Source organism: Sturnira hondurensis, unplaced genomic scaffold, assembly GCF_014824575.4.
Source record: "Sturnira hondurensis isolate 20B ecotype Veracruz unplaced genomic scaffold, ASM1482457v3 Scaffold0004474, whole genome shotgun sequence".
Lineage (NCBI taxonomy): Eukaryota > Metazoa > Chordata > Mammalia > Chiroptera > Phyllostomidae > Sturnira > Sturnira hondurensis.
Window position 1 is genome coordinate 2,958,474 of NW_028077105.1, and position 25,503 is coordinate 2,983,976.

The 25,503-nt window shown below is 43.6% G+C and overlaps 1 protein-coding gene across 1 annotated transcript in view; it reads left to right on the forward strand.

The window, feature by feature from the left end:
• The window catches only part of IL20RA (interleukin 20 receptor subunit alpha), a 30,828-nt gene extending 9,348 nt beyond the window's left edge, over positions 1 to 21,480 (forward strand). Inside the window, exons 2-7 of the mRNA XM_037045667.1 lie at positions 8,105 to 8,240; positions 13,769 to 13,947; positions 15,077 to 15,252; positions 15,820 to 15,964; positions 18,524 to 18,663; positions 20,591 to 21,480. Of these exons, the coding sequence (XP_036901562.1) occupies positions 8,105 to 8,240; positions 13,769 to 13,947; positions 15,077 to 15,252; positions 15,820 to 15,964; positions 18,524 to 18,663; positions 20,591 to 21,382 (1,568 nt within the window). The 3' untranslated portion in view covers positions 21,383 to 21,480. The remainder of the gene's footprint in view (positions 1 to 8,104; positions 8,241 to 13,768; positions 13,948 to 15,076; positions 15,253 to 15,819; positions 15,965 to 18,523; positions 18,664 to 20,590) is intronic.
• Positions 21,481 to 25,503: the final 4,023 nt, after the last annotated feature.

The window sequence follows — 25,503 nt, forward strand, 5'->3', positions numbered from 1 at the left end:
AGTTAGCAAGTAAGCAAGTAGTAGAGACTCCAACCTACACTCGAATTTACTTTTCCACAGTTACTATGATAGGCATTACTACTAATCAAGACACTTTAGAAATAGCCAGATGTGGAGAAAATCAAGTCCCTGGCCTCAAAAAGCTAATTTCCAGAAGGGAAGGGAAGGGAAGGGAAGACATTCATACAAGAGATGGCATGAGATATTAGGACTGGTTTTCTAACAATGGGTCTGGCATATAAAAATCATTAATGGAATCTTGAAAATAGGCATTTTAAGAGGCTACACACAAAAATCTCACAGCAATGTATTTCTTACACTCTTCTTTACAGAATACCAGGTAGGTCCTGGTACACCTTGGTCAGAAAAAAATCATTAAATGGTGAACCTTCACCTTTGGTACGTGGATTTAATCTCAAAAGTATTCAAAGGCACTTCAAACTTGGGTAATCCATCTGGGAAATGCTAGGTCGGGCAGATGCAGAGGCCTGACTGTACGATAATGAGATGGGAGTGTTTGCATTGTTAGCTGTGTCTGGAGATAATTGCTGCTGGAAGGAATCATGCCTCAGATGCCGAGAGCTGTGCAGTACCACGGGGATAATCACGAACTGGCCCAAGCGAAGTGGGAGATACAGTCTTTGATGGGTAAACTCCAGTATGTCTACGATAAAGTCCTACTTGCTATTAAGCACCAACAGCAGTATTCAAAAACATGGCTAAGAGCACGAAGATTTATTTATTAAGGTGCGGCTGTAAAGAACATTGCTTTTGCTGGATGACTTTCGCACCGCTCATTTGTATAAACATGCATATACCTGAATACATTGCATACCTCGATGGATGGTGTCCCACATTCAGAAAACATCTGCTCCGTGAGAGCAGGGCCTCCTGCGCATTTCTGTCCTCTGCTGCCCTGCCCCAGTGCCTGTCAGTTTCTGTCTCCAGCCCAGAGCTGGCACCCGGTAGCTCTGTGTTGAATGAACGGTGTGGCTGTGCACAGTTCCGTCAGCTGAAGCTTCGTAAAGAAGAAATACTGGGGCTGACCCCATCGAGTTTCTTCTGTCTCTCCTTAGAAGCAGTCATTTGTAACTTGCAAACTTTACGATGACCTTACAGTGCCTTTTTCCCACAACACTCTTCCTTACAGCATTTCCTGAAGGCAGTAGGTGAGTTATCTTAGCAGACAGAGCCCTGTGCGGTCAGAACACGTGGGTTCAGGGACCTGACGAAGGGCTGAGTCACCACAAGCAAGCCAGACTCTCTGAGCCTCTGTCTCTCTCTGTTCAGCAGTAAAATGAGAGTGGAAACTATGGAGAACAATACTGAGCTAATAATTCTTTAGCTCTTTCTCAATGCCAGGCACTGTGTCAAGGATCCTATCAATGAGCCTATGGAGCAGATAGTACTATTGTCTCATTTGACAAATGAGTAAATTGAGGCATGGAGGTTAAATAAAACACAGACACATAGCTGGTAAGTGGTACGCAAGGAGGAGGCCCCAGTGTCCCCCTAGAATGCTCGTTGTTAGAATGTCTCTCTGACGTACTCATACCCAGTAATTAAAACGATGAGATAGGGCAGATGGCAGGGCCCTGTAGAAATGTATTGGTATGCAGATGTACGTAAGTCTTGTAGAGAAACTGAGGCAGCTTACATGTACAGCAGCGAGTGGGCAGAGAAATAAATACTGGGGATGGCGGCTGTGGGGAGATAAGAGAACGCAGCTGTGTGTCTTTTCTCAGGTGAACAGTTTCTGAGTCGCATTTTAAGTGCTGCTTAGATGGCTTACATTTTAAGGGCACTTGGTATACAATTAGGAGGTGAGGAGGAGAGAGGAGTTGATATTTTTCAAGACAAACAGTTTCTAATTTGAGACAAAAAATACACCTTTCCTTTCACCATGGTGAAGTTAGAACAACATTTACATAAGCTGACTCAAGGCAGCCATCCTGTTGGCTCTCCTTTGTGGTGGTTAGGATGAGTTGTTTGAAAGTTCTCAAAGCTTCTTGAAATCGGTTATTCACCTTCTGGTGCTTTTTGTACCTTAACTCTTTTTAACCTCATTCCCCACAATAGAAAAGTCATTCAGGAGGTGATTTTTTTCTCTTTCTTTCTTTCCTTCCTTCCTTCCTTCAGGGGGGTGGGGTGGGTCTTACACCATATTAAGGGATGTAGCCACCACTTGCCACGGGTTACTACTTCTTCCTTAAAAAGCATCTGTCATGCTGAGCCCTGAGTATAGTGTAAGTGTACCAAGGTGATTTCAAGTTCAGGCTGTCCGCCCCCATTCAGATGCCTGTGGGTCCCACCCTGATCCCGCGGTTTATGTGAGCCCCACCAGCCCCTGATTAGTTCAGGTCTAAAGCATTTCTATTTGCCAGGCACTGGGGATGGAAAGGCTCTGTAAGACGTGGTCCCCGATGGCAAACATCTCATAGCCTCGTGGTTCCTTCAGTCCGCTCCAGCGTCAGCAGGACACGGCGGGCTGGCCGGCTAGAGGCTTTCTTGGGACAAGGCTGGGCAGAGCTTCCTCAACGCCAAGGCTTCTCTAGTCAGTCATGAGCTTGAGATACTTGAATAACCCCAAAGCAGAAGTCTCTTAAGTCTGGTGGTTTTCTCACCAGTGGAGAAACATACTGTTTTTCCCAGAAAAGTTGACATGTCTCAGCCCTGAAACGGAGAGGTTTGGGTAACCACGAGACTGATTACTCTGGCTTGTTGTGAGTCCACTCTGAGAACCTCACCACTTTTTGCTGGTGTTCATCAGGCACTAATGTATTCGAAGCATTTAGGCCTCTCCCATAGTACAGTGAAATGCAAGTACGTACACTTTCCTGGCAGGCATATAATTAAAACTGCAACATACTTAGATGATGACCTTAATAGTAATTTTGAGGCAAGTAGGAAAACACCACATGTCATTTCACTATACCTAGAGACCTGTCTGCAAGGTGCCTCTTGGAAATAACCTAACAGCCGTATTTTACACAACTCTACTAGTGCAGATGTCATAGACTTGCCCAGTGCAAATGCCCTTTATCTGTTGTCTTCCTGCTAGAAGGACCCAAGAGCTGACTTAGGGTGTTCTTCCTGTGGTGCTGTGACAAAGGTGAAGGTCAGGCTAGAAGGCTTCCCCAGAGGCCAAGGGGAAACAAAAGGAAAGAAAGCGCTGAGAGGGGACACCAATTTAAATGACGTGGCTTACAAGAGACAGTTGACCAGTCCCTACTTGGAAGTTCATTAAGTGGACACCTCCTTGCAGACCCCTCAGAGCTTTGCTTTGGCACAGGCTGTCTTAAGCACCCACCATTCAGTGGGGCACCCCAAGTGTTCAAAGCCTAGACTCTGAAAAGCTGAAAGAGAATCCAGAGAGGTTCTGCCCCTTTATGAGATCTTACGAGTTCAATTTTTCTCTTCAAAGACCAGACTGTTACCCAGAAACCATTGTCAGCCTTCTCATTGGGTTTGTAATTTTCTTTATAAAGATAAAATTGAGCTATTACAAAGAACGCTTTTTCAAGATTGTCAGCGCCCACTTCCTTTGGCGGAAACCGCGCATACCCGACATAACATCACAGCGTTGTTGTACTTTATCTGCTAACGTAGTACAGGTTAGTAGTCATTAAATGGACGCACAGATGGAGGAACAAAGTCTCTTTAGTTCCGAAAGATACCATGGGCAGAGGGCACCGCAACTGTAAAGGCCCAGAGGAGCAGGGCAAGTTAGGGTGTTGGGGGAATTTGGTGTGGCTGGTGAACATGGTACGTTTGGTAGAATTGCAAAGGAGAGGTTGGACCAGACCAGGAAGAATTTCGTGTTTCAAACCACAGTCATAATGGTACAGCACTCTCAGAAATAACCATGTGTGTCGGTCCAACAGTTTCGTGACTGGGGCTTTGAGGTCAGTGAACCATGAGAGATTCAGAGCCGTACTTTTGGGCCCTGAGTCTGTGTGGGGAAAAAAGTGCTTTCGTTGCCCACAATTGGCACTTGGCTCCTGACATCAGTGTGGGTATGATGTATATTGAGTTTGGTGTGAAATTACCAGTGCAGAAAAATTACCAGGTTAGAAAAATGCCTTCCGTCAACTGGAACATTTATCCATTCTTTCTCTCTCTTTTCCCAGCTTGGGACAATGCCATGCCTAAAAACTGCAAAGATTTCAAAACCACAAGAAATACTAGTTACCAATTCTTTGATTCTTAAATGGGCTATTTCTCTCCTTAAAAAGTACTAATTCTATTTTTATCACTCCTTTGCACCATCAAAACAGATAAAAGGGAAAGTGTTCCTTGATAAATCCCCATCTGTTCATTTAGTTCTCACAAAAGAATGCCTCTCACTCGTCATGAGACCCTTGGGGCTTGGCTTCATCAGGATGTCCGTCCTGTTTCTGCTTTGAACATAGAGCTCCCTGCTGCCCACCCATCTTTCATCCACAGCCAGCCTCTGGGGTGCAAGCTCAGCCTGCCTCACTGGGGCAGCTGTAATTACGGGGTTACTGGTCTCTCCAGTTCTGTTCTTGCCCTTATCCGGTCTTTTCCCAGCAAAGGGTGAAGTAATCTATTTGAAATACAAAGAGGCTCATTGGCATCTCCTCATAATGAGGCTTCACTGCTTACCCACTGGATTTCAGATATAATCCAGGTTCCTTTTCGGGGCTTACAAAAAAGGGGGTCTGACCCCTTTGTGCTTCTTCAGTTGCCTCTTAGCCACTCTCCTCCTTTTTCATGGTTGGGCTGCCTCCAGATGACACTGCTTTATTGACAAGGGGATGACCCGAAGCTGATAGCTCCTTCACCTACACAATCGAAAAGACAGTGTCAGTCCAGATGAAGAATGGGCAGGACTACAAAGCCAGGATGTACTCGCCCCAGAAACAGTGTATAAAACAGCAACACCCACTTTAAATGCATCTCTGTTGGAGCTATTTACTACTATGACTCCTTGTCATGTATTTACAATGACCTTAACTAAGCATTTGTCTTAAGAAAAAAATCCAAAAAGCTGTTGCTATGATTTCCATTTGCTACTAAAAGTCTAAGTTTTTAGTCTCCTCATTGGGCCTGTAGTTTTCTTTATGAAAATCAAATTGACCTATTACAAAGAACACTTTTTCAAGATTATTAAAGCAGGAGTCATAATATTATTGGGAATCGAGGGGCCCTATTTTTTTCTCCTGTTTAATTTGCTTTTTTGGGGGTGATTAATCTCAGAGTTTCTCTCATCTTTAAATCCTTATTGTATTAGCTATCTGCTGCTGTGTAACAAATTACCTCAAAGCTTAGCAGCTTAATACAACCAACACTACCTCACAGAGTTTCTGAGGGGCAGGGGTCGGTGATGGCTTAGGCGGGTGCTTCTGGCTCAGGGCCGCTCCTGAGAGTTAGTTGGGTTGTACTGCTACAGGTCGAAAGGCTGGGGCTGCGGTCACCCACAGGACCCACTGCTAAGTTCACTGACACGCCCCTTGGAAGGAGGCGTCCAACCAAGAGAGGAGAAAGCAAGGTAGAAGCCAACGAGTCTTTTATAACCTAATCTTGGAAATGGGGTACCATCACTTCAGTCATATGCCCTTGGTCACACAGACCAACCCAGACACCATGTGGGAGGGGACTAGACAGGCTGCCAATGTCGGGTGGAGGCAATACTGGCGGGCCATCTTGGAGGCTGGCTGTCAAAACTGTGGTGACACATACAGTGTACCCCGAATGTGGAGAGGTACACAGATTATTGTCATGTTATTAATTCCCTCTATTTAACTTATTATTATCATGGTTCGGTAACATTTTGATAATCAGCATAGCATTTCTAGAGGATTTTTTAAACATTAAAAAACACTGAACAAAATGTTGAATCAATGAGCTTTAATGATTGCCAATATATTGCAAAATGCAGTTCACTTCAGAAAAGCAAAATGATTTTGTTTCCTCATGGCGGTGACCAAGAAAAATAAATTAAATTAAATGAGCAATCTGGTTTTTTTTTTTTACTTTAAGTTACTCCTTAAACCTTTTGGGGGTATGTTTTAGGCATTTTGGTCCACCGATTTTTACTTATATTAAAAGATGAGCAAAAACCAATGTTGCATAAGATAAAGACTTGTATAAATTAAGCACTGAGAAAATATGCCTGGACTATAATATCTAAGATAACTTGTGTTTTAAGTCTCCAAACCCAAGGTGCCAGAAATCAGAATATTCTAGTTCCTTATCTGATAGTTCCATGGAATCACATGTTGGTAATATCTTACATCCGTGATATTATAATGCACAGTCTGTTTTAATTACAGTTCTTACAAGATGCTAACCACTCTTAACGTGTTAGTTCATCTGCACATGCAGAACCGTATGTAGCATTTTAGATCTGGAAAGATCTTTGGAATCTTTTATATTGAAACTTTTGAGTGGCTGAGAAATACTATCCTCCAGGGTTCTGCCTCCCCATGTTCTCTGTTTCATATTTTAAAAATATGGTTAAAATTTCAAGCCTTGTGATAGAGCCCTATGAAATCATTGATCACTGTATATAGTTCACAGTGTAAATATCTCCGGGAAAACGCCGATACGAGCTGATACAGTGTGGTGCCAGGGAGTGGGCAGCATGGCATAGAAATCAAAGGACAGTGGCAGGCTGCGTCCTTCTGAGAGCCCCTTTAGTCCTTTGCACACATACCCACACAGTGATCAGTATTTAACTTTCTTCTTAAAAATAAAACTGAGATGTCAAAAAATGACCAAGGTTGAGAGCAGAAGTCGTTACAAGCACAGCACCTGTGCACACAAACACACACACGCGACTGCCTGCATTTTGCTCACTCTGCCACATGTGAAAGAGATTGTTTAGCCTTAGCCTCAGGGTCACATACAAAGTTTAGTTCTAAGGTTAAAAAAATGGTGCTGCCTTTTTGTTTGGCTTGTGAAATTAGAATACGTTGCATAGAGCTACTCTTAGCCAAGGGTTACCAGAAGCATAAAGCTAATTTCTTCCTTAGGTGAGTCCCAGCTACAGTGCACAGGAATTAGGGGACTTGAGAGCCAAGCTGGACTGGCCTCCCATGACATAGCTGTGGTTTATTTCCTGAATCTGATTTTCGGTATCAAAATTTGATAGTTTCCAAGTTCATTGACTAGAACATACAGATGTGTGAGGGGATAAGTTTTTCATAAAACTCAGTTACTACCCAGTGTTCTGTGATCTCTCCCACAGTTTAATGCTTTGATTCTTACATGTTACCACTGGATTGCTTTACTTACTTAGTGCAAGGACCATCTTTGTTTTCTCTCATAAGAAACTATCTTTCACTCTCTTTTGTCCTTTTCTAATTTTCTGGCAGTTTCTCAATTTTTTATCATTTCTGTACAGAGTATTTTTACAAATTAATCCTCTAGACACAGTTTTTCTTAGATCACAGTGGGAAGTTATCAGCATCTGATTAAATAATTGTCTTCCTTTGCCGGTTTCTTTTCTAATTATTGCTTTATACATACTTTTTAGTAACGCTAACCCCAATCTCCAAACCTCTACCCTTCCGGGGCATCTGTTCTGAATTCCATTTCTGTATCTAATAAGGGAATTATTTAGTTATCTGCGGATGCACAACACACGACCCCAAAATAGTGGTTTTAAAACAACCCCTTTATTATCTGTCACAGTTCTGAGTGTTAACGGGGCGCAGTGAGATGGTCTGCTGGTCTCCCCCAGAGTCCCTCATGCACCCTCCATCCGTGACAGGTGGCTGGGATGCCCACAGTGCTCCCGCTGGCCCCTGGGGGAAGGCCGGGCTCAGCCAGGACAACTGGAGCTCTCCCTCGTTGCATAGCCTCTCCACACGGTGTTTCCAGCAGGGTAGCACAGTGTTTATGTGGCAGCTCGGGGCTTCCAGACGGCAAAAGTGGAAGCTGCCAAGCCTTAGCCTCTCAGTCACCTCTGTCACCTTCTGTTGGTTGAAGTGAGTCACAGTGTCCACTCAGGCTCCGCTTGGGAGGAGGGGCACAGTGTGCCAGTACTGCAAGGCCTTATCTGGAGACTAGTGACCCCAGGGGTTACGTTTTCCTTGTCCTCCACCAAGACCTTGATTTCTCTCTACTCCTTTTTCAGTTCCTTGTGTCCCAGGGGGTTTGCCTAAGCCTGCAAACCTCACCTTCTTGTCCATAAACATGAAGAATATCCTGCAGTGGAGTCCCCCAGAGGGCCTGCCAGAAGTGGAAGTTACTTACACTGTACAGTATTTCATGTAAGTAGGTCCTTTTCCTTTTGGCTAATTTATAAACACAAGACTCAGGCTTCAAATAATTGCTCAAAGATAAACCATCTTTTGTATTAAGTAAGTACTATATTTGAAAAGAAGAAATTTTTAGATGTTTCATGTTAAATTTTCTTGTTACTTTTTGAAGATTTTATGTATTTGTTTTTAGAGAGAGGGAAAGAAAAGGAGACAGAGAGGGAAAGAAACATCAATGTGTGGTTGCCTCTCACACCCCCCCCTACTGGGGAACTGGCCTGCAACCCAAGCGTGTGCCCTGATTGGGAATCGAACCAGTGACCCTTTGGTTTCCATGTCCACGCTCAGTCCACTGAGCTATACCAGCCAGGGTTCTTTTTATGTTTTGTTAGTTTAAATTAGACAAGAGTTTTGTTGTTGTTGTTGTTGTTGTTAGAAAAGAGTTTCTTGGTGGAGACAGGAGCATTGGGGGCTAAGGCAAAGGGAAGTTATTTATGTGGGGAAAGAATTTTAGCCAAAAGATTATTATGTGGCTGAGCAAACAAGGAAGTCTACTGTCTCTGAAACATCTAAACTTATGAGAATTATAGACATTTTTAAGTGAAACTGAGCACAGAATTATGTGCAACTAGCATTCATATTAGAGATAGCAATTACTTTTTACTTTTTACCTCTCCCTCAAAACTCAGTGCAAGCGAGAAAGAACGCTAATCAGATGGATAAAGCCCATGTTCAGGGTGACCCAGGAAATGGCCACAACCTCTAAGCCACAACTAGGAGGTGCACAAGACAAATACTGTGAAATCTGTAATAAAACAACCACAGAAGCTTGAAGTAAACCTATACCTTCTCAAACTCCAACAGTAGAAAATAATTTCACAAGTATAAATGTCACAGTACTAAGAAGCTTACCTAACAATCTAAGGATGTGGAATCTAAGGATTTCGCCACCAGAAATTGAGGAAATGCCCCCCCCCCAGAGCTCCAGATTGGTGCCACAGAGTATCAGAGGAGAAGAAGCTACAACAGAAATCAAGGTCAAGTGACATATCAGTTGTAGAAGCTCAGCAGCAGCCCAGGGAGAGACCCTAGTGAGACGGACAGGGCAGGTGGGAGGTGGGCAGCCCAGGGAAGTGCCATCAGCTGCATCAGCCTCTTGCTGTTGAAAACATGTTTCATGAGTATGTTTCTAGTGATACAGCTTACAGAGAATAAGTAGCAATCTCTTCTCAAGGAAGAGACTCTAAGACCACAGAAGGAACTTTTTTAAAAAGCAAGTGGGCAGGACTTAGGAAAATGATGGAATATAAAAATGTTAAATAAGAGACTTTTAAAACTTGTTATAGCCAGCCCTGGCTGGTGTAGCTCAGTGGATAGAGTACGGGCCTGTGAACCAGAGGATCGCGGTTCGATTCCCAGTCAGGGCACATGCCTGGGTTGCAGGCCAGTTCCTGGCAGGGGACACACGATACATTGTGTGTCCTTGGCAGAGGCAACCATACATTGATATTTCTCTCCCTCTCTCCTTCCCTAACCCTTCCCCTCTAAAGATAAATTAATTAATTAAAAAAAACTTATTATAGCCAACTGGTAGTGATAGTTGACCAGATAGTAATGACTATCTGGAAGTACACATCGTAAATGCATGTTGCATCCAGCAAATTTAATAAAAACATAGGAAAGGCATACCTTGGTGGCCTTCAAGAAAATGCCATGATTTCTGGACGTCATAGCAAAAGCAAGACTTAAGTCAGGTGGGAGGCGGTGGTTGCTGTTGGCAGCACTCAGCAGAAAGGGGACACGGCTTCTGAGAGAGTAGTGGGTGAGGCCTGGGACTCGTACAAGTTCAACAGAAGACTTTCAGGCATTTGGGGAATTCAGGCATTGTTCCCCTCAGACCTTAGTGGGAGCGAGGGGACCCACTAACTAAAAATAATAGCCTCTTGACATTAAAAAAAAAGATGAACCTGAACAAAGAGCTTAGTAGTGACAGGATGATGGTGTGAAGGTCAGTAGCATGCATTGTAACAATCTAAATGAACACCCAAGACTTAATTGCAATGGGATATGTGGTTATTGAAATTTCTCGTCAATGTTTGATCCTAGACAATAATAGAACAAATCAGAAGGTGGGGAGAAACTATTATGTGCTGATTTTCGTAGCAGGAAACCATTAAATATGATCTAAAGTGAAAACACTTTCACATCTAAGCTCTCAATATTTCTCCAAAAACACTTTTAATTTAAAAGATCTTTTAAGAACTAGTATCTCTTACGGCAATGAAACATTTGAACTATAGCATTTCTTTAACTTCACTTTTTTATATTACAGTTTAAGTCAAGTTAAATTTAATATTTTTATGACAGCCATTTGTGTGGTATAATCTGGTTTTAGCTGCATATTCAGCTATCTAATTATCCTATCTAATTATCCTTAGATAGGACACCTATCCAATTAGGTGTCTCTCACATCTGGACACTTAATGCGATGTCCAGAATCCTGTATACCAACTATTCCAGGATAATGGGTTGCAGGGTGATTTATTTCTCTCTTGATTCTACTTTTCTGATTGTTTGAGTTTTTTAAAAATATATTAACAAAAAAGAATAAAGTCATTTTTATCTTTGAAAAAAAATTCTGGCCACCAAAGGCAGAAGGAGACTTCAGCTGCCGTTCCTAATGACCTCATCTGTCTAGACCCTCATCCTGGTTTCTGAGGAGTCTCCCAGGCCCTGGGCTTAGGACTGAGGACTTCACCATGCGAAGGGGCGTGGATCGCAGTGGGGCCTTGCCTCCTTCTCCATTAGGTGGAGCAAAGAGCTTGCTCTGTCCTTTGTCTGTGTCTGTGATTCAGAAAAGGACTTTTAAAAGCGGGCAGAGTCATCACTGCTCTCTGACAGCAGATAATTTAGATTGCTCAACTTTTGAAACAGACTATTTAAAAACAAATTTATGGGTGGGCAGGAGTGCAGGGCCGTATATTTTACGGGCAGGGCTCCAGGCTCAGCTCCAGCCAGACAGGCCTGGGTTCACAGCCAGGCTACCAACCAAGCGGGGTAGCTTTGGGCAAGTTACATAGTATACTTGTGAGTAAAGTTTGTTTCCAAGTAAGAGATGAAATTTGAAGAAAAGTTTATATCTGCCAAAAGAATTTAGTGTAAAAAAACATAACATAGTACTGAAAACTCAAGTTTTGTCATCAAGGAAAAATGGTTCACTGGTACATCTTTTACTAGTGACATGAACCTGAGTGGTTGGGTCCCTTAATCTCACCGAGCCTCTGTTTCCTCATCTGTGAATCCTCATCTGTGACACCATGATAACTGAGGTAATGTGCACATACTAAACACCACCCGGCACACAGTCAGCACTTGGTACAGGTTTCCTGCTACTACCAGAAAGCAGTCCGAGACCACCACCAAATGCCCCTCACGACATTTTACCTTTCACAATTGTAATCGCTGGAGTATTTATAAAGCGATTCCTGTTCCGGACAAAGCATTTTGTCCGGAACCCGGTGAACAGCATTTTCTTCTCCATCGACTCTGTCCTGGGAAGCTGCCATGCCCTTGGTACAGTGAGGAAGTGGGAGGAGGGAGGGTCAAGTAGGCACTGGCCGTATTTCTCAAAAGACACATCAAGACCTGTTAGTGAGCCATGAAATCAACTTGGAGGGACAATACTAACGTTATTTTTAGTGGAAAGGACTGGAGTGGTGTGGAGGGATTGGAGTGGAAAATAAGGGAGTGAATGGCATGCAGCAAAGTTAGGTGTTGTCTTACCAAACCTTTGTTTTAGTGTGTTACATGTATGTATGATTTTGTGAGCCGGGTCACAAGGGAAAACGTGTTTCTTCATGTGGCTCACAGTCACAGTTTGAAAGCCCCCAGGCAGTGGAGGTCGCTCGGATGGAGCAGTTAGGCGGCAAGATCTGACTGTGGCATTTCTAATGAACTGTGATAGGTGTGAGGTATCTACTTTCACGAATCTGTGGCCATATTCTGAAAAGGGAAGATACCCTTAATCTTTGCAACACTTGACAAAATATATATTGCCTCCTTCTCAAGACGTTGCTCCCCTTGCTTTTGTGATACTTGTTTTTTCTTCTTTCTCTTTAGCTGCTATTTCTGTTTTTATAGGTTTCATGTGTCCAGTTCTACAACACATCATCTGTGTATTGTGCTGTGTTCACCACCCAAAGTCAAGTCTCCTTCCATAACGTTTAAGCCCCTTTTACTCACTCTGTTCTCCCCCTGCTTCCCTTTCCCTCTGGGAAGCCCCACACTGTTGTCTGTTTCTAAGTGTGCTTTGTATCCAACCTTTAAATCTTCATGTTCCTGAAATCTCATCCTAGGCTTTACTTTGTCTCCATGGATAATTTCATTCATGCCTACGCCTTCAAAGAGCACTTTTTTGCCATTTATTTCAAAATCACTACCTCCCACTCACATCTCTCCTGAGCCCCAGTATCTGTGGACATCTGCATTTGGGTATCTTTTACATACCAGAGGCCCCACATGTCAACCGGATTCGTCGTCTCTCCTTCCCTCTACTCCCCACTCTCCGTTTTCCAAACCCACTCTTCTTCCGTCTTCCTTGCCTTGGTAAACATTACCACAATTACAACTGTGTCCTAGACAGAAAGAGACGTCATCCTTAACTCATCTCCTGCATGCACTCAATCCCCAAGGCCTGTGGCCTGATATTTCTTCATTTGTCCTACCATTAGCTCCATGGCCACCATCCTTGTCTAAGCCACCTGCACCTTGCATGTGGACCACTGCAGTGTCTTCCCAGCGCCTCTCCCTGTGATCCCCTGAGCTGTCTTCTCAAACCTTAACACTCTGCTGGGGTCCTTTCAGCAGCCTCCTGTGCAACCCTGTCTCTTTCCCTGGCTTATCTCTTGTCGCTTTCTATACCTCAGTCTCTCCCACCTAAAAACATTCCCTCCTCTGTATTTACTCTGGATGTTGTGTTTTTAATAAAGGAAAGGAAAAGACGACGTTAACTAGTAATCATCGTCATCATCACTATAATTATTGAAAATGCAGCTTTGAGCGAAGCCCTTGGTGGCAAGTACATTTTTAAGTTTTATGAGAATGTCAAGGTAATTTTTCTTCTAAGTAAAAAAAAGAATTACTAATGTTTCTTAAAACTACCCATCAAACTCACCTTAGTATGCATGGTGGACTAAACACTTACATAGATATAATTACCAAAAGAACTGATCACACAGTATGTAAAGCCTTTACTGTAGCCCAAGAATAATAATAAAATACACGCTTGCAAACTGTACTATCCACATGGTAACTCACAGAAAAGAAAGGTGCTTCCAGAACCTCTGACTCATGTTCCTGACAGCTAATGAAAAAAATTGCCAGCGGCAAAGCATGTTCTTTTTTTATCTCAGTGACAGGCACTTCTGTTGTTCTGAAGAGAAGGTCTTAAGTTCCATTCAGTTTTATATAATGACTGTGTTTTTCCTATTGAAAAGCATAGAGGGTGCTGCATTATTAATTCACAGTTTCGTTTCCAGCAGATATGGGCAAAAGAAATGGCTGAATAAATCTGAATGCAGAAATATCAGCAGGACATACTGTGATCTCTCTGCTGAAACTCGTGACTATGAGCACCAGTATTATGCCAAAGTTAAGGCCATTTGGGGAACTAATTGTTCTAAATGGGCAGAAACTGGACGATTCTATCCTCTCTTAGAAAGTAAGTAACACACTTGTCTGTTAAACACAAATCAGTATCACGTTCATCTGATGTCACAGCGTTAACAGTTTTGTCACAGACCGCTCTGCCCGAGAAGCCAGCACCCTGCTGGGCTCTGTTCTGCACTCTGTCCATCAGCTGGCGAGTGACCAACCCAGGGAACCTCTTCCGCTGGATCCCGGAATCTCGTCTTTAGAGTGAGCTCTGGCCACGTGACCTCTACTAGCTCTCCCAGATCCCAAATGGACACTGGATGCCAATTATGCCAAAAAATTATCCAATTTCAATTTTATTTTATCATTTAGTGGAGACTTTGTAATTTGAGTTACAACTAATAGATTTTTAAGACATGTTGTGGGTGTATAAGACATTGACTATGTCCACAAAATTGATTAAAGATTATTCTGATCACCAAACTAAGCTTTTCTTGTAAACTTGGTGGTGTGATGGAGTACATTTCTGGGAGTAACCCAGAAGTAAGGCAGCATCTTCCTGGTAGCTGGTTTTGATGACTCCATTCTTGATGTGTAGCTGACTCAGAGCTGCTATAATGAAATTTGCATGTTCTCCTTTGGGTCCTCATGCGGGCGCCTTCGCCCTGGTGCCCTTCGAGATCTGAAGTCAGCAAACTGTGCCCTCAGCCAAGTGCAGTGCCTCCACCCCCTCTGTGTTTCTCTACAGACCAAGAGCTAAGAATGGGCTTTACATTTATATAAATAACAGTTGCAACAAACATCATACCCGGGGGCTTAGGGTGAAACTTCGCTAACCTCTGTTCCAGTCACTCCAGTCACATCTCCAAAGGTCTGGTGCAATGCTTCACTTCCGCGTGTCCGGTTTTTGCCATGTGTCAAAGCATAATAATGTGATTTATCACCAGTTTTTCACGTCACAGCAGTGTTATAGTGTCACTGCATTTACCACCATCAAGTACCGTTTACTCATGTGACTGGGAACTAAGTGGAAGCAGCTCTTCGAAATGCTTGCTCCAAGATTTGGTGTGGTGCGGGCCCACCTTAGAGCACCCGGAGGCATCTCCAGAGAGCGTGGGCTTTGGAGCTTTGATCCCTGTGGGATTAGAAGGTGATTTCTACAGCTGAGTATAATTCCCTCTCTTCTTCCTTTTAAGCACAAATTGGCCCACCAGAGGTTGTTTTGACTCCTGATGAGAAATCCATTTCTGTTGTTCTGACTGCTCCAGAGATGTGGAAGAAAAATCCAGACGAAAGTTCCATTTCCATGCAACAAATATACCCTAATCTGAAGTACAATGTGTCCATCTATAATACCAAGTCCAACCGAACGGTAAGCCCTAGGTGGGTTGGGGGCACACGGCCTGTGTCGCGATTTGCAGTCAGTACTGGAGCAAGGGGTCTCTGAGGCTTTACTTCTCTGCATGTGAAAATGGGAAGGTGTGACGTTCCAAAGAGATGGTATCCAAGTCACAGTTGAAGCTACATGGAAACTTAAAGAACTTTCCTCAGCTGTCCTGTACAGAAACTCTCTGTAAATGGGTATGATGTTGTAGTTGGAGAAGTTTCCATCTTAATTGGATAGACAGCCTCCATTTGAATTACATCTGTCAAACACTCTCCAAGAAAGATCAAAATGTTAACAAGAACACAGGACAGAGTTGAATAAGAAACCCACCCTTGTGTTATTATTAATCTCCTTCCCAGGATTGTTCCAGTCCCTGGCCATGCTCTGCTAAGCTAAAGGAAAAGGGTGTTTTAAAGCCATTGCTAAAAAGAAAGCTCGTAGTCATAGTAAAGGATTTCATGCTCCCCTGGTCTTTTATATCCTGTAGAGTTATTGTCTGGGTGGTACTGGAAATCTTTGCCTGTAACTGCTGTTTGCAATTCCCTAACCTAGTGGTCTCAGTGCGTGACCAACCACACGCTGGTGCTCAACTGGCTGGAGCCAGACACTCTGTACTGCATTCACGCGGAGTCCTTTGTCCCCGGGCCTCCTAGACTCGCTCAGCCTTCCGAGAAGCAGTGTGTCAGTACCTTGAAAGGTAAGCTTTAAAAAACTCTCAGCTGGTCTGAGGAAGGGTGTCTGACAAAACTAGAAGAGAACACTGGCAAACCCATTCCTGTCAGAAACAGGTTGAGGCAAAGGCAGGAACAGCTGCCACCAGAAATGCACTGAGCAGCCTGGGACACTGCCATTGAACTTGGCCCATGTGCGGAAATGTTTTCACCCCCTCGGGGAACTCTCAGCACCAGTCCAGGTGCTTGCTGCCAACAAGCCTCTGCCTTGGGAGATAACAGTGAACAATTTTTACACACATCTTTTTTCTTTTTTAAAATTATAATCACCCTGGTCAGTAGAGGTTCTGTGGTCTTCAGGAACGTTAGATCACTTTATTGGTAGGAGCAAAGCAGTATCTTAAAAACACTTGGAGACAGAACCCGTTGCTCCTCAGGAACATGACTGACGGGCTCCATGAGTTGCGTTCGTGTGTCACTGACGGGCTCGTCTGGGGTCCACGAGTCAGTAATCCCTGCCTCGCTCTGACCATCGCTTCTCTCCCCTCCCTTTCACTTGTCTCCTCATGTTTTCTGACCTTGGCTTCCAAGGAGCCTCCTTCCTGTTAGGAGACATGAATTTAGGAGCTTGGCATTTGTTTAATTATTCTTCCCCCAGGGTGAGGGGACCTTATACTCAAAATGTGAAATTTTAAAATAAATCCTAAAGTTTACTTTCATTGGATGGCTCTTCAGTCATGTTTCTGTCTTCCAAATGGACTGGCCTGAGACCAATGTCACAGCCTTTTCCCCAAGCCTTGGTTCCATCACCAGCTATGAGCAGGAACGGTGGGTGGCAGGACCCTGCTCTCCTCTTCCCTCACGCCTCCCTCACTGCGCGATGAACATATCCCAGTGAATAAAACGAGAATTTTGTGAGCACAAATAAAGAGAGAAAAGCTTTATTTTTTAATCTTATCAGACCTTTCTCTTTCAAATAAAGGGTTCTCTACCACATGTCAAATAAAACTAAAATGCTAAGCAAGCAAAAGCCAAAACAAAAGAGATGGAAGAAATCATTTTTGCATTTTGGATAAAGTGCTGTGTTTACTAATAGCTTGCTCAGTGGCCAAATGGTAGGCCTACATTCCAGTGGAAGTCATGTAAGCAGTTGGCTGTGCTAAGCAACTAGAGTGCAGATTAAATTAAATACTTCCCAGTAAGCAGTGGAGCAACTGCCTGAGCAGTTTAGGAAAGGCAACCAAACTACTAGGAGGCCCACTTCCGGCCCTGACCTTTCCATGGCATCCCAGCTGTTAAGTCAACTTGGATACCTTTCCAAGACACTGCTGTGACAACCTTGTTTTTAAAAAAATCAGTGTTATGTCTTTGGGGACGCTTCTTCAAAAAATACTTTTGCTCTCCGCAGTCCCCCAACCCCTAAAATACAGATACAGTTTCTTAGGCTTACCGTAGTCAACATGTGGAGGTGTCCACCAAGTTCCTCCGGCCGTCACTGTCCTGGCTCCTCTTAATTAGGGCAGCTTCTGCCCAGAGACTGGGGCAGTGTCTGGAGGACCGGACTGAGCTGTAGCCTGAAGTAGGAGCAGGTGACGCTCGGCCACCTGCAACGTCTGCGTTGCGGTGGTGGCACCTTTTACGTGGAATTTGATGACAGATGTGCTCTGCAGGAACCGTTCAGGGCAGAAGGGCCTGCAGGTGGTCCCCACACCTAGTAACCTGCTTTACTCAAGTTTACTGATTCAAATGCTAATCTCATCTTAAAAAATGCCTTCATGGAAATATCTAGAATCATGTTTGACCAAATATCTGGTACCATGGTTTAAACAAATGAACACGTAAAATTAACCATCCAACTCCCAAGTACCCGACAGGAGCTTGACAGATAAAAGCCACAATGATCCCTGTCCATCAGCAGTGTACTCTGACCAGTGAGGGGGCCAAGACCACTCTTCTTCAAACTATTCACCAGGTCTTACTATTCCCTGATGGACGTTTACTCATCATGAGCCCATAGCACATCAGAAGCGTTCTCAGCACACAGCAGCTCAGCCATCTGCCCACACACACTTCCAGCTCCAGATAACCCAGGATGTCTGGCCAACCAGCGCAAGGAGAGTCCTGTGGGTCACACAGAAGGTGGCACCATGCATTCCTGTCCTTTTTCATATATGAAAAAGATGGAGTCAAGTCAGTGGCATGGGAAAGTGGGGCTGCTTAGTGGGATCTTTACAAGAGGGTGTCGTCACTTGGTTTGGAGTGCTGTGAGTTGCCTGAATTTTGGGTACGTTTACCTTCAAGTATAAAAACCAACAGGAATCTCGTAGGCAGACATAACACGTTGGAATATAGGCCGACCCAGACTGTTAATGCAGCGTCACTGTAAAGACTTGAGGCAGGCCAGATGATTTCCTAAGACCAGCTATTATCAGAGACAATGAGTGTTCTGAGAGCCTTGATAACATTATTTATAAATGAGAAAACCGAATTCCTAAATGGAAGCAGTCTGTCTGCCCAAAGCCTCTTGACATTGCCAGTGTTTTCCCACCACACAAAATTACGTCTACCTTCCCCTGTGTTTACAGATCAGACATCAGCATGGCAGGTTAAAGTCATCTTCTGGTATGTTTTGCCCATATCTGTTACCGTGTTTATCTTTTCTGTGATGGGCTTCTCCGTGTACAGATACATCCACGTTGGCAAAGAGAAACACCCAGCAAATCTGGTGAGTGCTCAGCATGGCGGGACTTGTTACAACAACACACCTGCAGGAGGGTAGAAAAGGAGTCTCTGGAACAGATACCATTCCTTTTAGGGGCAGAGGGAGTTTAAGGTTAAAGAGCTGATGAATTAAAAAATACTTAACTAGATTAACTCACTAGCATAGCCAAAGAGAAAAGGATCCCTTAGCTTTGACAAAGATTTAATGTTTAATGACCAGATTAGATGAGGTCTTGGGGTAAGACAGAAGGTGAGTCATGCCCTTCCAGAGGTTCAAGTGTAGTTGGGGACAAGAATTTCAAAATGATATGTATGGCCAAGATGAAAGCAGGTGCTGGGGATCCTCGGGGCACAGGTGGGCACTGCAGCCCTCCACGGGACATCAGGAGAAGTTTCGTGCCTGGGCTTGGCTATGAAAGGTGAGTAAGAGTCAGGGACCTACTGCAGGCAGAAGAAACAACGGGGGGAGCCGTTTGGGAAACCACATAGGACTGTTAAATCCTAAGGTTCCTAATGAGGAGCCATGAACGATGAGACAAGAATGGGCGGGAAGGCCAGGTAATGAGACAATTGGGCCGTGGTTCTAAGGAGCTTGGGCTTTTTTTTGTTGGCAAAGAAATCTCTGTAGGATTTTACGTTGAAAATGTCACGATCAATAGTGTGTTTTACATGGATCCAAATGCATAGTGGGTCTAGGACAGCATCAGGGGGAGTGAGACTGGAAGAAACAAATAAAGCAACTGGGAGGGAAGATGAGCATCTTAAAGGAGGAAAGTAGGGTGGAGGGCTGGAGACGAAGATATGGAACGGAAGTGCACCTAAGAGGCAAATGGCCAGGACGACATCATTTGCAGTGAGGAGAAGCAAGAAAGGAAAAGGAATAAACCTTATGCTTCTGGACCACACACTGAAGGGGTTTGAAAGGCTGAGCATAGTTGAACAATAAAAATGACTTCTTTGGGAATTATTAAAATGTATGTTCACATGTACACAATGCATATGGGTATTTTTATTATTTCGGTTTTAAAATGTTGCTATGAATCTGCCTGCATGTAAGTTTTGGAATTAGCTCTTTAATGGCATAGGGGGGCCTTTCCTGGGAAGAAAATTCACAGAATTGACCCACAAGTGACTTTTTGAAACCAAAAAATTTGTGAAGGAGTGAGGCTGAAAGACCTGTTTCATAATGTTAAATGAAATCGCACCATAGATTAGACAATGTGGGTGTCACCTAACTCATCATTGGCCATCGAAGTAGGCACCTCCCACATACCCCAGCAAGATTTAAATCCAAAACAAGTTTTAACAAGTTTTTCTGACCCGATTTAGAGTTTCTCCATCTGCCATAAACTGGCAAATGGATTTCCCTCTGGCTTCCCTACAGCATGACTGGACTGTCACATGGATGGAAGTAAGAAGACCATCGCTAGTCATTCTTATCTTCCTTTTTCCGTCCGGTTTCCATGCTCATTCACATGTTTTTGTCTAGGTAACCACAGCCTATTAACAAATACTATAATTAAGCTATAATTAACAAAGCAATTTCAAAATCTCTATTTCACTTAGTTCGCACCACTCCTTATGTGGCAGAAATTCTGGTTTTGCAGAATTAAAAACCAAGGCTGGAGAAATTAACTCCCCGAATTTCCTCAGCCAATTAGAGGAGGGGACAGTCATACCCTCATCTTTGACCTGGAAAAATACCCACTCATGAACCACTTTTTCACTTCCACGTGCATTTCCTGTGTCTTGGGTCTCTTGCCTCCAGGTAAATGAGGTTTTCTGTATGTTCCAAGCATAACTTTCACTTCCATGAGTTGGTAAGAATAGATTTTTCAAACCTTCTGATGACAGTATAAGTTCTACTTAACAACTGTTTTTAATGTCTCTCTTAAAGTGAAAAGGTGAAAACCATTCTCCTCTCTTTATAGATTTTGATTTATGGAAATGAACTTGACAAAAGATTCTTTGTACCTGCTGAAAAAATCATGATTAATTTCATCACCTTCAATATTATGGAGGATTCTAAAATTTCTCATAAGGATATCAGTGTGACGGAAAAAAGCAATGATGTGTCAGACCTGAATGAGCCCAGCAAGGGCCAGGAGCCCAGTCAAGAGGAAATAGAGGTAAAACACTTAGGGTATGCTTCACATTTGGTGGACGGTTTCTGGGTCACTGAGCAAAGCTCCAGAGGACCTCTCCTGACCCAGCAAGAGTCACTCAGCAGAACAATACCCATAGATAAAATGGTTGTTGAATATGGATACGATGTAAGAACTACTGACCTTCCTGGGGGGCCTGGAGACCAAGAGCTCAGTTTGCTGGAGGAGGTGTTCCTACCAGGAAAAGTGTCTGCGCAACAGGCAGCCTCCGCAGACTCAGGCCTGCACACACTACTGTATTCATACGCCCCTCAGCTCAGGGACCTGGACTACCTGCCGCAGGAGCATGTGGACCCAGACGAGGGGCCAGAAGAAGAGCCATTGACCACACTGGTCGACTGGGACCCTCAGACTGGCAGGCTGTTTATACCTTCATTGTGTGGCTTTGAACATGACTCAGAGGTCTGTGAGCATCCTGAGTACAAGGAGCTCCCAGATGAGAGCCTTTTGTCTAGACTTTACGAGGAACAGCCTTCAGACAAGCCTCTGGAAGAAGATGAAACCTATCTGGTGCAATTTTTGGAGGAATGGGGATTGTACGTACAAATGGAAGACTAACACCCAAACTTCCTTCCCTTACAAGGCACGCGAGTGTGAACAATGGAGTGACCGAGCAATAAAGTACCTGGGATAAAAGAAGTCTACCCATATTTTACTCGTATTTTTCTTTGTCTGGAGAACTGCTTATTTCTTCCCTGTCTTCCCATAGCGCTTGTTTCAGTCTGTCTCCTGTGGGCGGTTGGTCCGTGCCTGGGAGTTCCCCCAACAGTGATGGCGGGCCCTGGGGGTGCCGTGGCTGACACACTGCTTTGTATCCAGTAAGAAGTCCAAAATCTTTGCCACACTGGATGTCGAATGTGTCCAGGGGGATGTCCTATGGCCTCTTTGTGATTTCCTAATAAGCACACTTCCACAGTTATTTTCTGGGCACTTAAGTGTGTAAGTAACACTGCAAAAAAAAATACTTCATGTCATAAATACCACTTTTTAAGAATTTGGCTTATTAGAAGAATGAGATATATGAAACACGCAAATATCACTAAGTGGGTGGTAAGTTGGTCACACTTAGGGACTCTACCCCACCACTGAATCAATAATACATGTGCAAAGTGAACAAATCAAGCACAGATCTTCTTGATATCACACACTTTTTGGCTAGTTTAGTTAGTCATATTAATACTTTATGAGAAGTTATGAAATGTAAATTGTAATTATTATTTTGTAGTCAGAAAATGTCCTCTCAGGAACTTAGTCGGGACTTTTTAGTAGGGGACTAGCCTGAAAGAAAACACATTTTATAATGGAATATTACACTTATTTCTAGAAAGGTTTTTCTTTAATTAACTTCATCGGGGTGACATTGGTTAACAAGATTAGGCAGAGGGGTCAAGTGTATATTTCTGTGATACATGATCTATACATTGCATTGTGTGAGGGGTCAAGTGTATATTTCTGTGATACATGATCTATACATTGCATTGTGTGCCCACCACCCAAAGTCAAATCATCTTCCATCACCATATGTTTGGCCCTCTTTAGCCTTTACCAGCCCCTACCCCTTCCCTCTGGCAACCACCATACTGTTGTCTGTGTCTTTTGAGTTTCAGTTTTCTACCCCACGTTTGAATAAAATCATATAGTTCTTAGCTCTTTCTGACTGACTTTCTACGTGCAGCATAGTATTCTCAAGGTTCATCCATTGTCGGGGCCTAAAGATAGCGGATGCAATCTATCAAGAAGATCGCACCAGGAGGGCTTGGCTGAGGCAACCCAAACAGGATATTGCAGCCAAGCCCGGTGGCCCCACCCTTGGGGGCATCCCTGGATCACGAGTACTAACTACCAATCAAGATGCTGATCACATGCCCACCTACCAACCGTCGCCAAGAGCATGCAGTGAGCATGCACAGGACAACCTATCAGGACCACCTCCCCTTTTCCCCTGCCCCCTATATATATAACAGCCCCGCCCAAAATAAAATTTGCAGCTTGATCAGAATCTTTTGTCTTGCTGCCTTTCTCCGCGCCTCTTGTTCCCATCCCTATACATCCGTTTCAGGTAGACTCGGGACCCCCCGTTGACTGTTCGGCGGGACGGAACAATCCATGGTATCACAAATGGCAGTAGGTTGTCTCAGGCTCAGTAGTATTCCATTGTGTACATACACCACGTCTTCTCTGTCCAGTCCTCGATCACAGGACACTCTGGTGGTCTCCGTGTCTTGGCCACCGTGAACAATGCTGCAGGGAACATAGAGTGCATGTATCTTTGTGAATAAATGTTTTCGAGTTTCCAGGTGGGTACCCAGGAGAGGATTGCTGGCTCATAAGGCAATTCTATTCTTAATTTTCTGAGGAACTGCCAGACTGTTTTCCTTGTGGCTGTGCCAGTCTACATTCCCACAGCAGCGGGACCTTTCTCCGCAGCCTCCCCAACACTAGTTACTACTCGTCTTGTTGGTAACAGCCGTTCTAACAGGTGTGAGGGGGTGTCTCATTGTAGTTTTCATTTGCATTCCCCTACAGCTAGTGGAGTTGAGTATCTTTTCATATGTCTGTTGGCCAGTTACGGATCTTCCTGGGAGAAGTGTCTGTTCAGGTCCTCTGCCCACTTTTAATTGGAGTGTTTGTTTGGTGTTGAGCTACAATGATTAAAGCAGCATGGTGTTGGCAGAAAAACAGACACAGAATGGAACGCCATTGATGGCCTAGAAATAAAGCCACGTGTATGTGGGCAAATAATTTTTGACAAAGGAGCCAAAAACAACAATGAAGAAAAGAAAGCCTCTGCAATGAATGGCGCCAGGGAAATTGGAAAGCCGTATGCAAAAGAATGAAACTAGATTACAGCTTGTCCCTATGTGCAAAAATTAACTTGGAATGGATCGATGACCTAAATATAAGATCTGAGACCATGAATTGCAGAGAAGAAGGCATAGGTAATAAACTCAGGAATCTGAGTCTAAGCCTTAGACAATGGGTGGGGCTAAGGCAACAGTAAATGGGTGGGGCTAGATCAGAGTAAAAAGTTTCTGCACAGAGAAAGAACTTCCCACAAAACAAAAAGGAAGCCCACCTAATGGGAGGTGATATTTGCAGACAGTAGCCCTGGCAAGGGGTTAATGTTCAGTGCATATGGAAATGTGTTTTGTAAGATATTTACATAGTCTGTAACTAGAACATGTTTAGCAGTTGAAACAATGTGTGACTATTACATTACTCTATTAAAATGGACAGTGTCTCAAAGGCCACTTGGAATATGTGTGAATGGATATTCCTCATCCACACAGTCTTAAGATGAATAAGTAGACAAGGACATACAAAAGAAATAGGTTAAATGAACAGGGAAGGTTAAGGGTATTAAACATGTGACCTAACTGACTTTGAAAACTAAAGTGCACCATAAACAACACCACCCTGGTTCACTTCCAGTAACTATTCCAATCCCCTTCACCATCATGTAGAAATTTGAACTCTGTAGTTACACTGCATTAAACTAGGACAGAATTGATTAGGTTGGACCGTGTAAAACTGTTATTTGACTGGTTTTGACCTGCAGAAACAGCAATTTCAGATGACTTACCTTAATACATATTTATTTTAATCACAAGCTCATAATCCACTGAAGCTCTTTCAGGAAAACAGATATCCATATTTCCTTATTAATATTTTTGGCACAGGCAGACAATGCTGGTGGTAGAGATGGATGTCGTGGTCTGGAGTCATGGTCTTTTGAGATTGCCCACAAATCCAAACAGCTTCTGATCTAATGGTTTAATTTGGAGCATAATTATATTAACCAGAGTGTTCTGTTCCTCTCAATGTTTGTAAAAGTGACTCTGCCAGTTTTGAAGGACAGGTTTATAATACTCACTGTAGAAGAAGAGCAGATGTGGGAAACAGTGGGTTGTTACTAAGAGCAAAAAGAAAATAAAGTGATTGATGATAGTTCGGCTTCTTTCATTCACAAAATATTTATTGAGCCCCTACTGTGTCTTCTGCTGTCCTCATCTATGAACTAGGGATGACGACTCACTTAGGGTTGTTCTGAGGGTAGCCTTAGAGTTCAGAAGGCACTTAGAACAGTGCCTAGCACTTAGTGAGGGCTACGTATGTGTGTGTGTGTTGTCAGTATCAACGGCAGGGAGCGTGCTTCACACCTGAAAGAGAAGCCATTCAGACATACGACTATTTCTATTCAAAGCAGAGTTGGCCTCCCTTTGTTTTTCTTACCTGAAAGCACAATAGTAATTTGCTTCCCACTTTATGCCCTCAGGTTGAAACTCATCAAGGGTTTTATAGAAAGGAATCTAATTCTGAGTTGTTTTTATATCTTTTGTCAGCCTAAGCAAGTCAGAACTATTGAGCATTTTAAAAATTTTGTTGCTTCAGTATTTTGCAACATATATACACACATGCACATTGAAATGTGAGCACATAAGAGGTATTTTTATGGGGAGGGTAGCACATTCTTAGATTCTGAGGTGTGTCAGTGTTGGTGGTGCCCACCAGGCAGCCTGTCGCCTCTGTCGTCAGGGCTCAGCAGCTCCAAGAAATCGTCTTCTGGGACCTCATCGAGTTCCATCCCCAAGCCTGAGGCCCCCAGAGCTGGGAAGTTGAGGTTTCAGAATCTTGGACAAGTACTCTTCATCCTCTCACTGGCTTTTCATTAGCTCTGA